This window comes from Staurois parvus, unplaced genomic scaffold (assembly GCF_062004578.1).
Source record: "Staurois parvus isolate SC_StPar_1 unplaced genomic scaffold, SC_StPar_1.0 ptg000022l, whole genome shotgun sequence".
Lineage (NCBI taxonomy): Eukaryota > Metazoa > Chordata > Amphibia > Anura > Ranidae > Staurois > Staurois parvus.
The window spans coordinates 8,193,497-8,208,291 of NW_028317818.1; the positions used below are offsets into that span (position 1 = coordinate 8,193,497).

The 14,795-nt window shown below is 38.5% G+C and overlaps 1 protein-coding gene across 2 annotated transcripts in view; it reads right to left on the reverse strand.

Annotated features, from left to right (window-relative positions):
* Positions 1 to 518: 518 nt before the first annotated feature.
* TMEM114 (transmembrane protein 114) overlaps positions 519 to 14,795 on the reverse strand; it is a 52,186-nt gene continuing 37,909 nt past the window's right edge. Inside the window, exons 3-4 of one of the 2 annotated variants that reach the window (XM_089692076.1) lie at positions 7,563 to 7,700; positions 519 to 1,204 (exon numbers count right to left, since the gene is read on the reverse strand). In XM_089692076.1, the coding sequence (XP_089548202.1) occupies positions 975 to 1,204; positions 7,563 to 7,700 (368 nt within the window). In that variant the 3' untranslated portion in view covers positions 519 to 974. The remainder of the gene's footprint in view (positions 1,205 to 7,562; positions 7,701 to 14,795) is intronic. The other variant, XM_089692084.1, reaches the window with a different exon arrangement.

A 14,795-nucleotide genomic window follows, 5' to 3' on the forward strand; every position in this document is an offset into this window, starting at 1 on the left:
TCCCCACGCATGTTGTTTAAAGGAATTGCATTTTTTTATGTTGCCCTTTTTAGCCGCTCCAAAATGGCCTCTCCTTGTTGAACAATAACTTTCTTTTCTTCCTTTGGTACATGTCCCTCAGATCAGTGCCCAGCCCTACATGCTCTTCTTCTGTCATTCCCTTGATGTTTAGCTTTATTTAGCCCTTTACTGAAATTGAACTTTTAGCTTCTATTAATTTTAGTGGGGGTTCAGATTTTGAATCTGAACTTCAATAAAGTTCATCGAACAGAACCCCATACATTCTGCTCACCAATAAATAGGAAAAATGTTAAAAATATGTAATGAACATCAAAATATAAACTATTGATTTTTAAAAACATATACAGTATATGTTATGCAATACATATGAAAAATTAGCAACAGAATATTTTACTCAAGGACAGGATTAAGAGGAACAATGTTTCTCTGGAAGTCTGTGCTATTATATCTTTTCTAAAAATAAAATTCTTCTAAATATGAAGGCGTAGGTTACTGAATAAGATATGAAAATAATATTTATTGTCATCATATCCATATCATGCAAAAATAAAACCAAATGTATTTGATAAATTAAAAAATTACATTTACATAGTCCATACACATCTATAGTATAATCACTCATGGTGAAATAAATAGAGAAAATATATTAAACACCAACACTGCTAGTAACAAGGCACATTCATCAATTTCTACTTCACAAAATAACAAGTCAATTGTTAATTTTGCCTGAATTTTGGACAATGGATACATAGTAGAGAAAATAAACATTACACTGCTCTTCCCACACTATTATTTAATTGTACAGTAGAAATTACACGTTTGACAGAACACTACAAAAGATTGTGTTGTATATTTCAAAAGTTAATTTGGATCTTCTTGTGAAATCTAGTAGACAACAATATACACAATTCCCATGAGGTGTATGCAGTGGTGAGAAGGACCCTCTCAATCATTTATATAACCTGATCTCCAGTTTGTTTGAGGCCAGTAACTCTAGCTGCCAAGAGAAAGGCCATTCCAGTCAATATTTCTGTGATGAAAGATATCCATGCCAAAGCCAATGACCATCCAAACCGTATGTCAATTTCAGACAGAATTGCACTGCCTGAGGAATACAGTACATAATTAAATGCAGCAGCAGAATAGGCAATGTAAATGCTAATTCCCGTTAGAGTCACTAGTGCTGAAGAGATAAGAAAGTAAAAATTAATATTCACACATTTTTAATCAGCATGTAAGTTCAGTGCAAGCTAAATTCGGTGCATGTATATAAAGTGAAACTGTGACCAGGGTATGGACATTCAAAAGTTTTTCATATCGCTGATTAGCAGTGAATTGGTTTCAAAACAAGCTCTTACTGACCTCTGTTGCTACAGCTGTTACGGAGCAATACACCCTAGACATGTACAGCAGAAAGTACTTTCAGTTTCATTTCAACGGTTGAAAAGTTGAAAAACTTTTGATTTTTTTTGCTTGTTTTGTCCCAAATGTGTTGTGCCTTTTCATTTCATTTTAGCAGCTCAGCTTATTCTACTCCCCTCTCCCAGCAATATCTTAATAGCCTGCTAAGCCTTTCAGTCTCTAATGTGAACAAAGGGCAGAATATTGAGACCTGGCTTGATAACTTCATGTTTTCTCTTGTGCATTTTGAGGATGAATTGCTCAACAACTACATCTAGTGAAATCAGTGATGGCTTGTTTTGAAGCTCATTTGCAGTCTAGTCTCATTGCAATACAAGAAGTCACAGAAATACAAGTAGCACCACCTTGCTTGTGTGCCTAACCCCAAAATCACTTTTTAATTTTGGACTTTTTTCATTTTCTCAGTCTCTAACTATGAATCTTATTCTTACTGTAGAAGAATATATTCTCAAAGCGCAAAAGATTCTCTTAGAACAGAGAAAAAAAGACTACCCTCGCAAAACCAAGTAAACTTAGGGTGATGCAAGAGACCTTTTTTGGAGACAAGTCTATAGATCCTCCTTCGCTCAGATTTACTGTTTCTATATTATATTGTCTGAAGCCTAGCTAGACTTATGTCCAGCCTTTTGCTTATCCTTACAGTGCTCTTTAGACTTTATTACTATACAAGGCCTTCCGGCCTGTTTTTGCAGTTTAGTAACATGTTAGACTCCATTTGTGATACATAGAGTGTTCTTTTTTTACTCGATCTAGCTATTTCTAATGTCTTCTTTTGTTTTCTTTCTTTTGGTGGTTATACTGGAATTTTTATAAAGAATGCATAAACATAAATTATATAAAATTCATTTGGGTACAGTGTTGCATGACTATTTCTCATTCAAAGTATGACAGCTCTGAAATCTGAAAAATGGTATTGGCTGAGAAAGAATGAAACAGTCCAGTCTTGATGTAGTTAAAAGGAGTTTCCTACATTATCTATAGATCTATTCAAACCATTTCAAACTTACCAATAGTTATATTTGCCTATTACTGCCTTTTTAACCACTCGCCTACAGGGCACTTACTATAAACCCCCTTCCTGCCCAGGTCAATTTCCAGCTCTCAGCACTGTCACACTTTGAATGACAATTGCGCGGTCATGCAACACTGTACCCATATGAAATTTTTATAATTTGTTTGTGACAGATAGAGCTTTATTTTTGTGGTATTTAATCACCTCTGGGTTTTTTATTTTTTCTTAAACCAAAAACCACTGAAAATTTTGAAAAAAAAGTTTTTTTTCTTAGTTTTTGTTATACAATTTTGTAAATAAGTGATTTTTCTCCTTCACTGATGTGCGCTTATGAGGCTGTAGTGATGGGCACTGATAGGTGGCACTGATGGGCACTGATGAGGAGGAACTGGTAGGTGGCACTGATGGACATTGACAGGCATCACTGATGGGCACTGACAGGTGGCACTGACAGGTGGCACTGATGGACACTAACAGGTGGCACTTCTGGGGCCACATTGATCATCAGGGCACACTGATCATCAGTGCCCTGATGATCAGTGTACATGTCCCCTCCGCAAAATGCCGATTACCGGCTCTCCTCTCCTCTCGAGCTGGCAGCGTGACAGCTCGAGAGGAGAGAAATGCCAATAACTGGCATTTCCCTTTTTACATGTGATCAGCTGTGATTGGACACAGCTGATCACATGACCGAGCCAACATCTTCAGCTCTTTCCGTGGATCGGTGATCCGCTATGTCCTAGGGACACAGCGCACTGCCGTTCGCCACGCTGCGCAGTCCCTGAGCCACACATGCGTGGTGAGAATGGGAGGACATCATATGATGTCCTCCCAGAACGAGAGAACCACCTTGCACCCGTCATTGGACTGTATGGCAGGCGGGAGGTGGTTAAAGCAGTATTAATTCCAAACGCAAACATTTATCACATTGCAACTTACCAGTTCTTAGGTGTGATGGCTTTCTTAGTTTCCTTTTTTAGGCTTTCTTTCTTCTATTTTCACCTGGTGATCCAGCCAGTAAGTCAATTGTTTTTCAAAAGCACAAGCTCTCCAAGAGAATGTATCAGTTTACAAGAATGAGACAAACCATTTACCACTGGCAGGGGTGATTAAAATGAACAGCTTTTATTTATTCATGCAAAACCTTTTTCTCAAGAGGAAAAACAAACTGTTGCTGTAATTGATTATAATGTGTAAGCTAGAGTTTGACTTCAATGTGTTATTGCATTAAAATCTGCTAATACATTTAACACTCCCCTCCCCCCAAGACTGAAAATGCTGCTGTTCCTTCAACCAGACTGGGGGCACTCTAGTACAGGATGGTTTGTTACTGGCCAGATCACCAGGTGAAAACAGAGGAAAAAAGTCAAAGAAAAGACAAAGAATGTAGCCACCACATCGGATGATTGGCAAGCTGCAATACAATACATTTTTGGTTTTGGGTTTAATCCCGCTTTCAGGCGAATCCATTATCACTTATTCATAATAAGCCATTTCTGTTTTTCTTTTATACCATGACTTTTATAGCTGTAGAACACCATGCCGTCAAAGGAGGTGGCATAAGACATATTTGGAAAGCGGCAGTTGAGGCTGAAGATAACTGTACTAATGGCCAGGCTGTGTGTAGTCCATCTTATTTTCCATTTCAGCTTTTTTGCACTTAGTTGTTTTGGCATGTGTATACTATTAGAAAACAGCATGCTACTAGCTGGGATTTCTTTTCAGCAAAAGCATGCAGATGCCCTAAGAATTAATCTGGCTACCTGCCAACCTTACTGAATTATTGATATTAGAGCAGAGATTGCATTCAGGAGACTGAGATGTTTTTCAAGCAGATAAAAACAGATTTCCTTCACAATTTCAAGTACATGTTCTACAGTTTGGATTATGAAGACTGTGTTTTTAATCATCATTTACATTCTGTTCCACAAGACGGATGCATATTGTTGTGCTTTATATGGTATATGGTAATTCCGTGTAAATGCCATATGTATTTAGTGGTATCATGGCAATTTCTTCAACATTGTAGGAGCTTGTTTGCCAACGCTCTTACTGTGTGTTTATGTTTTTTGCCAATAGTACTTGGAAACATAATGGGGACCTTAAAGCGGAGTTCCAGCTGAAAAAAAAATAAAAGTCAGCAGCTACAAAAACTGTAGCTGCTGACTTTTAAAATAGAGACACTTACCTGTCCCTCAATCCAGCGGTGTCCTCACCACGGCTGGTTTCACCCACTGTCTTCTCTCCCTGGCACTGGCATCTTCAGTGTGGGCACTCAGCTGTGACACCTTGCGACTTCAAAGCCGGGTGCCCACTGTGCTTGCATGAGAAGCGCTGCACTTTGTGAATAGCCCGTAGTCTTCTGGGGCCTGTCACAAGTCCCAGAAGACTATGGGGAGGGAGGGGGGGAGGACAACTTCCTCTTCTGATTGCCTTAGGCGATCGCAGCGAAAGTGGGAGCGGGTACCTGTCAAATTCGGGTACCCGCTCCCACCCCCTATTCCCCAAAGGTGCCAATCGTAAATGGGGATCGGGGGACAAAGGCTTAAAGTAGAACTTCCTCTTTTGGGAGGAGCTCCGCTTTAAATGGAAGGACTGCTTTCAACCACCCAAATAAAATTAGTTGCAAAAAAAACCTAAAAGATGCTACCAAAAAAAAGAAAAACGTGAAAAACCCTTGGTTTTGAAATCCGACACTTGAAGATGGTAAGGGTGATGTTAGCATGCCATCGATGCCTCCTGGGAAAGCTGTGCAATATCCCATGAGAATGCATACCAGCCCGTGTAATCTCCAAAGTGTCAGAAACCAAGACCAAGGTATTTTATAAATGTTTTTTATAGCATCTCCATTCTTAAAGTGTTACTAAACCCACAACAGTAAAATTAGTCCGTATATGCAATCAAGCATGCTTGTTATATTCACTGTCGAACCTAAGGGGTTACTCCTCTGCATTGTGTAAAAAGGCTGTTTGATCTTGGCTTCTCTGATCCTCCCCTTCTTCTATTCCCCGACTCATCTCCTGATAACCAAGAGTCTTTGGAGTCACTCTGCACATGCTCAGTTTAGTGTGTATGTGCTAGAGAGTTTTTTTTCCTTTGGGAGGGTGCATGTGATCCGCAGAGGGCCAATTAGCACTGCCCAGACAGGTCAGGGGTTCTGTATCTTTCTAGAAACTATAACCAGTGCTCAGCTGACACAAGACTTCTCTAACTGCTAATGAGACAGGGTATTTAGCAGTTTATATTTACTAAACTAATTGCATTTCCATGTTCTGGGTACTGTGGGAGACCAGATATAGTAAAGTGAATGCAGGGTCCTGTATTTAGTAACAGTTTAACCGTTTCCCCTCCACCCTATAGTAGAATTACTGCTACAGGGGGCATGTAAATTCACGTATATATGTGTGATTTGCATTTCTGGGTAGGAGGTGTGTGAATACGCCGCCCTACCCACGCCACCATTGGTGGCTACAGATCACCGAGTCCCGGCTGGAGATCCCTGCCGGCACCAGTCAATCACCGAGTAACACTGACAGGGGACAGACCTGTGAGTAAACAACACAGGTCTCTCTCCTGCCAGCAGTAACATAATGCTGTGTATTTCTCTGCACAGCAAAGAAATACACAGTAGCATGTTTCCCAAGTAAAACACACACGGCACATGTTGTAAAACACAGCACAGCACAGAGTTAACCCTTTGATTGCCCCAGATGTTAACCCCTTCCTGCCTAGTGGCATTAGTACAGTGTCAGTGCTTTTTATTAGCACTGATCACTGTATTAGAGTCATTGGGATGTCAGCTGAAGTTAGTCAGTTCCCACCCAGTGTCAGAATGCTCGCCGCAGTCCCACTATAAGTTGCTGATTGTTGCCATTACTAGTATAAAAAATGAAAAAAACAATTCCAGTATCTATGCCACCATTTGTAAACGTTGTAACTTTCACGTAAACCAATTAATTTACACGTATTGGGATTTTTTTTTAGCACAGACGTAAAATTTGGCCTATATTTATGATAAAATTTGATTTTTTTGATTTTTTTTTATCGGATATGTTTTATAGCAAAAAAAAAAATATTTTTCAAAATTGTCTCTTTTTTGTTTATAGCGCAAAAAATAAAAAATGCACAGGTGATCAAATACCACCGAAAGAGAGCTCTATTTGTGGGGAAAAAGGATGTAAATTTCATTCATGTACAGTGTTGCAAGACCATGCAATTGCCAGGTAAAATAATGCAGCGCCGTATTGCAAAAAATGGCCTGGTCAGGAAGGGGGGTAAATCCTCTGCAGGGTAGTGGTTAATGTTTTTTTTGTAATATATTTTATTTGGGTGGTATGGAGACATACTTTGTTGCTTTTTTATATAGATACAGTATATTGTGGTGATTTCAATGCCACATAAGCTGCATTGTATGAGCTGTATTTATAAAAGTGGCTGCATGAAGTATTATGTCACGTATTAGTATTACTAAGTCACAATAATATGTTAACTAGGGCCCTATGTACACAGGGTGTTTACCCATCTCTCCTAGATGCCTTTCCTCCTCGCAGCAGCGTTTTGGCAGAAAAACCGCTTGATGCTTGTAAACAGGTGTAAACATGTCTAGATGCATTGGAGCGCTTGGGCATTAATTCATTTCTCTGAGCAGTAAAATAATTTAATCTAGCCATTGAAATTAATTAATGCTCAAGTGTGTCTAGCATTAGCGCTCGTGCATTTTTTTCTATGAAAGCCTCCTGGTCGTGCTGGTGATGGTTCTTTTTCCTACTCTAAACGCCTATGTGTGAATGGATACATAGGCTAACATGCAGGGGCATTTAGAGGCAGAAAAAAAACACCAGATGCCCCTAAAACCAGCATTTTTTTATGCTCAGTAGATATATTTTAAAGATGGCCTGATCTAAGGAATCACTGCACGTTGTATGTCACCGTTGCTCTATGTATTGCCATATAATAAAACAAGGCTGTATGTGTTATATGGGCAGCACATTTTTAATTGTGTTTTCTATGGAAGGAAGCTGGATAAAAGTAGACTTAAGCTACAGTCAACAATAACATAACTTCAACAAAATAATGTATTTTTATGAAGAACAAATGCATACATTACCTCCAAATAGAAAAAACATTCCAGTTAAAAGCAATAGCAGATATGCCCTTGCTAGTATACTAACAAATCCAGTCATTCCTCCAAAAATGATCAGGATGAGACTAAGGGGCAGCAGAATTACAAGAGTTCCATGCATACCTGCATATAAAATAGAGGATTTATTATTGTTGCAACACAGGTATGGAAAATAACAAACTTAATTAATAACATTTTAATTTACTTACATCTGAGACTGCATAATTGGATAACGGTAAAAGAAAAAAACTTGGTAGTCTGCAGTACAAATTATGTTTCAAATGAATTAATGCTTTCATTGTTTGGTGACTGTGTAAGTACCTTGTATAATTATATTATTCCCCCATTTGCATTTTGTTCCTAATTGTAACTACACTTACTGTACAAGTAAAAGTGTGAAATTGAAGGTTAATATGTATTTTATTTGCTACCCATTAATCAGTTATATGAAATAATTTTGTTAGAAGTTCTATAAAAGTGAATTTATTGCTAACTCATAGCCAAATCAGAAGATGGCTTCTGGTCTATGGGGATCAACTGCACTGGCAGTGAATTCCTATAGACCTGGGATGAATGGTAAAGGGTGGCTTACTTTAGGCAGGAAGGACAAGTGCCCTTTATATGAAAATATGCCTATCCTTTAACTCATCTTAGATTTCTGCATTATGCTTACCTAGGATTTGATGAACCATTAAACGTATGCTCAAGTTAGAACTGAAAATTGATATTAAGATGCCCACATGGACCCACCTCCTGGGTAACCATTCCATCCCACTCTTTTGTCCTTACTCTTACGATCCTAGAATTCACTTGTTGGTGCTGTTGGAAGACCTTTCTTACCTACCCTTGCACGCATTTATCTTATCATACAAAAAATCCCTGTTATTAGATGTTTCTCACAGCCACCAAAGTATTGATAAAGAACAGAAAAAAAATTCATGGCACAGGACTCAGGAAGCCAGTTCTTATCTCCCTTCTAAATGATCTGCAGAGGATTACACAGAACATGGCAAATTAGGTGAATTTCTAAAGCTAATTGCAGCGTGTGCTGTAGCTCACTGAATATTTAGAATTTTTTCCCAAAACTACTAACCTATCACAATCTGTATATTAAAGCGATTGTAAACCCTCACCTTGTAAAATAACCCATTCTGTTTAAAATAGAAATGAAAGGCGAAACATTTGTGTATATATATAAAAAAAAACATTATATACAGCTTTTTCCCTCTTTTTTTATAAGGGATTACATACCCTCTGCTCTCAGCTGCATAAAAGCTATGGGAGGAGAAATAGAAGCACACTGATCTTCCCAGTAAATGGCTGTGAAGGGGAGGGGGTGTCAACAGAAGTCTGATTATTGCAGCAGAGCACACTGAGTTCCAAGCACAGCCAGAGAACTGACCACGCTGTGTTTTCCTGCCTAGTGATGTAATTTTTTAATAGGAAACCAGAGGGATTTGTAGGGATTTCACACAAAGAAAGCAATATAAAGAGAACAGGATACTTTTTCATACAGGTACATGGTACAGCAGGCACGTACGAGGGATAAGAAATGTTGGGTTTGCATATTCTTACTGCTACAAAACCAGGCAATCTTGACAATACAAGGGCAACAAATTGACAACTGTGACAATATGCCAGCATCAAACAGGCAATTGTTCAAATACATTGGAAACAAACAGACAATGGTGAAAATATTCAGGCAACAAATAGATAGGCCTTACAATACATGGGCTACAAATGGCCAGTTGTAAAAACATGGGGCCAACAATGAGCAATCATTACAAAACACCATCTTCATTGCCGTATGCAGTATAATAGAATGTTTCCAGGAATATGTAGATAATAATTATTATTATTATACAGGATTTATATAGCGCCAACAGTTTGCTCAGCGCTTTATGTAGATTATATTTTACAATCCCTGGCAGCTTCCACACAAGCATATTTAAAAAACACAAATTTATTGCAGCGTTTAAAGAATGTGAAATCTGAAGAGAGTTTAATACTAGTAACAGCAAGTGTAGCATCGTTATTGATGATAATCAAATGTGTGTCGAGGCTGCAAAATGGCTCTGGGTATGGAGGAAAGTATCTCTAATGCATAAAGAATATTTATATTAAGGTGTATAGATATGTTTTTAAACATTTTTTGGTATGATAGAAAGTTTTCTTTTTTTTCACAGGAAAAAGGAGCAGCTATAGGAGCAATATTTCTACTAAGTCTAGCCAATATATAAATAGGCAGGTGGGAAAACGAACTATATTATAACTTATTCTAATAGATGGCCTCAATTATTAATATACAAATGTTATGACTGTACTTTCCTAATTTGGAGTGGAGACAGGGAATCATTCACAATACTCCTCCAGGAATCTACTGATATACAAAGTGAACACTTTTTTGGATTTAAACAGATGGAGAATAGGACCACACTAACATCTACTTCAAACCCACTGAATGAAATGGATTAATTTGCATTCAAAGTTGCCTTCATCCAAAATAACAATTAATATAATAATCAATTATACTAAACCATTCACCTGTTTAAAAAAGAATTGTACAAAATAAGAGGTGTGTTCAGAACAAAATAATACATTATCAGAGAGATATAAACAGAAAGGTTATGAAGATAAAATGCTTGGGCATAGGTGAAAAGAAGAAAATGGGACAATAAATTGGCATGAAACAAATATAAAGTGGAGAGTGGAAGATTTTGGATTTGTTATAGAATGGAATGCCAAACATAAACAAATAGAAACTATTTTGTTCAAAAAGCACTGACCTATTTTATTGGAAGATAGGGTATTGGGACCAAAGCTCCCTATAAAAAGTCCAATAATTTATAGGAGGGCTCTCAGTTTGAAGGATGCCTTTGTTTATTTAATGTTAAAGCCTAACGGCATGTTTTACTTTAAATGGTTTGTTTGGACCAACCTTAAATTGGTGAACACATTTAAAATATATAAAAGAGGTATTAAGCACAGTGTGCCAGTACAATTTAAAGATATCATAAAGAAAAAAATTAATTGCCAATGCAGTATTTACCCAGCCCCCAAAAATGGAACAATTTCTACAACCAATAAAAAAGCTTTGTACACATCCCAAGTTTTTTAGCAGCTGTTTCACTGTTACAAATACTGTGAATGTTTTTTAAATGGGTCCATCCTGAAGGATTTTGTCTGTGGAGTTATGGTGTTTTTCACCATCAAGATCCAAAATAATGTTTTATTTAATAGAGAAAGCATGGTAACCCATAATGAATATTCTTGCAGAATAAACCCAGGTCATGAATTGTATATTTTGTACTACTGTCACACAGCCACAAAAAAAATAGGTTTTTAGTATTGAAGGTGCCTAAACACCATCACCCCATGGAAACATTCCTGAAGAATAAAGGATGGCTCCTGCTTTAACAAATGTTCACTGTGTCGGCAATTGTTATACAGCTGTAAAAAAAAACATTATTTTGGATCTTGATGGTGCCACATACCATAACTCCACAGACAAAATACTTCAGAATGGACCTATTTAAAAAAAATTCACAGTATTTGTAGCAGTGAAACAGCTGCTAAAAAACTTGGGATGCCACGTTAAAATTGCCATTGGCAAGAGCAGCAGCTCTACTTTAATGGCATGTTAACAGTAGCAGGTAGACGTATGTGCTAATGGTGGCTGGGTATTCTTGGGATGCAGCAAAAAATAAGTATTTGGAGCATATCAGGATCACATTTTTAATCAGCAGTATCTGCTGCAGGGGCTTGGTAGCTGCTGCTGACCTGAGACTGATTGAAAAATGCCCATGGACAGATGGGGGTTTATTCACTAAAGCTGTAGAGTCCAAAATCAGACTCCCTTCTGCATAGAAACCAATCAGCTTCCACGTTTCATTGCCAAATAGTGTCATTGCCAAATAGTTTCATTGCCAAATTGGTGTCCCAATAGCTGAGGGCATCATCAGTTCAGGGTAACACCCACTTGCCCCCAGATAATCAAGCACCTTGTGATACAGCCACTGCCATTAGTGGCCACAAGTTCATCTGTAGCACTTCCTCCAGATTAAACAAAATAAAATTACTCCAGTTCAACCAAATTGTGTCAATATGTCATTAAATGTTAAATGTTCTGCAGCTGAGGTCTAAAACGTATTCCACATGTAACACCACAATACAATGTATTTACTCAGTGACTCAGGGCTGTGATCTCATCCACTTGCTCCAACAAGTATAGAGCATGTTAATTCATAAAACTACCACTAAATAAATATCCATTAGTAAATAAATAATATAAATATATATTATTAAAAATCTAGAAAGTTCATAGAAGTGAGAAGTGAATATCTTCTCAATATCCTCTGATAATTTAATCAAATCAACATGATAAAATAAGTTCAATACAGTGTTCACTTATAAATTTCATATATCTTCCCAATCTTCCGTGCTACTGTAAACCACTGCATGATTTTCCTTCCACTGCCATAAATCAACTCACCTCAATATTATGACCTACTAAGAATGTGGTCAAAATGTGCCTGTCTCTTTAAGGGTGAAATCCTGTACCACGTCCACCAGATCACATACACCTTGCCATATATCCAAAGATTGATGTTAAAACATCATAGTGTTTTCCATAAAATAACTATCTGGTCTTGGAAAATCACAGTTAATGAAGGTGTGCTTGTACTCTCCACTCTCCCTCTACACACAGGGCGATGCTTCCACTAGGCAGACTAGGTGGCTGCCTAGCGCACTGCCTCCTAGGGGCACCTGGGCGCTGCACAGACCAGCACTTTCTTTGCGTGGGACGCCGCCACATCATGCACAATCCTTCAGCTGAGGGGAGGGGTAGCAGGGAGGAGGAAAGTACAGAGAAAGACAGAGAAAGATGCCCGATGTCTGGGGCCATTGTAGCATTTGAGCTGCCACTCCATCCAGTGTTTCTCTTAGATTCAGTCCCTTACTGCAGTACTTACTAATCACTGTCGAGTTCCAGCACTTCTTTTCCCATTCATCAGCAGAAGTGGAGATGAGCCTGTGGAGGAAGGTAATGTCTGACTCTGATGTCCCATGTCTGTGGGAGTGTGACCTGACCGGCCATCCATCACGTGTGCAATGTGTCAGTGAGTGGTGACAACATCACGATCCCAATGCCTTCTCCTCTAGTGCCTGCTGGTCTGTGTCAGTGTTGGTGGTGGTGTGTTGTGTCAGATCTGTCACTGTGTGGGATCACTCAGTTCAAGTGTTTTCTGTGTGTGTGTGTGGGCTGGGCTGCCTGCTGTCACAGCGTTTTATCTCCATTGCCTGGGGAATTCCAGCCTGGGATCTGTCAGAGTTTGGATCCATCATCCTCCACTCAATGCAGCTGTCACCCTGCCACTGCCAGCCACAGATACAGTCCTTCCGTGACACTGATTTTGTCTTTAATATTGGTGTTGGTGGCATCTTATGGCACTTATTTTTGCAAATTAAAATAAATGTAGCAGTTTCATGTTTTGTTGATTTAATATGTTCTACTGTTTTTTATTGTTTTTTCTCTTTTTTTGGGGGGGGGGGCGCAAGCAGCTGGTAATGCCTATGCTGCAAAATAGTCTAGCACCGGCCCTGTCTACCAAGCTGTAATTCACTGCAAAATATCAGTAGCAAATAAACAGCACTGAATATAGTACTGTATATACTGTAGCATAGCAGTAGTAGCAAACTACGCTACACTCACCAAATCTCGCTCCCTATAACCAACTTTCAGTTTAAAATAGAAATGGAAGGCAAAAAACTAACCACATTCTGCTCTCATGACTAGTGTGCTCAGTTTTTAATAGAAAAGCAGAGGACCTGTCAGAAACACCAGGGATTTCACACAAAGGACGCAATAAAAGAGATCAGACTACTTTTTCATACAAGTACATGGTACAGCAGGCACAATAGGAACATGAAATGTTGAGTTTACATATTCTTTAACTCCTAACACACTGACAGCTTTTTCAAAAAAAATTTTTTGTCAAGTCTTGCACCTAAGCAGAGGCCAGGTGCAAAACTTTTATCAATGATGGCTTTGGCAGTGCATTATAGGACATTCAACAGAGCACTTACCAATGAATATCCCAAAAGCTTGAGATTCTGCTGAACATCTAACCAGTGAATGTTCGGTCCAAACATACATTCAAACCAAACACTCAGCTCATTCCTATTCAGTAGATCCAGCAAGTCTGAACATTTTTTCTTATTTCTTTGTAAAAACTAATATTTTCTGAGTTTGTGATTTACACAGGATGGGAGCAGCTCTTACCAGGTTGAGATCTGCTTGGGATCCTAGGCTGACATCAACTAGAATGGACTCTGGTTTCTGGTCTATCAAGGGTGTTAACAAGGCTACTTAGTAGATCTGGTAAGGTTTTCTCTTTCCGGGCTGATGTACCTGTAGTTTACTTCCCTTTTCCACAACCTCAGATGGTCCCTGCCATTTGGTTATGAATGTATTCTCTACTGTGGGTATTAGTTTGACCCTCATAGTCCCCAACCTTAACTTGGCTTACTGGTTGTACACACTTCTCTGCACTTCCTGAGCTTCCTGAAGATGTTCCTTTACTGAACTTCATTGCATTAGTGATCCTTTCTCACACTGCAGAGATAGTTTTGATTACTGTTTTGTAGAGAGTGGTCTTTTTCACCAAATCAAGTAATCCATGGGGTCTCTGCCCATATACCAGTTCAAACAGTGAAAATCCTGTGCATGCTTTCGGTACCTTTTGTATGGAAAATATCATCGCAGGAAGTAAGTAATCCCAATCTTTCACATCTCTCTGTACTACCATCAAAATCATGGACTTTTGTTAACATCCTTGATTAGAGATGAGACAAACATACCTGGGTTCAGTTTGGGGCATGTTTTCAGGACATGAGTAGGAACATGAATATGGCATGAATAAGACTGCCTGCACAGGGATGTACAGAACACTTGTGTATTCCTGTGCAGGCAAGCATGGCCCTTACATGGGAGTACGCTATAGTATGCATGTATAAATGAGGCCTAAGGCCAGTTTCAAATGAGCTTCAGCATGTATAAGAGCAGTGTGAACAGCAAGCTTTGACAAAGCATTTGCAGAGTTTTCAGCAAGCTTTGTTGAAGCTTTTAAAGTACCATTCAATTCCAGTTTGTAAATGATGATGAAGAAATAAATAACATGTTACTAAAAAAATCGTAAATACGACATAAAGTCCATG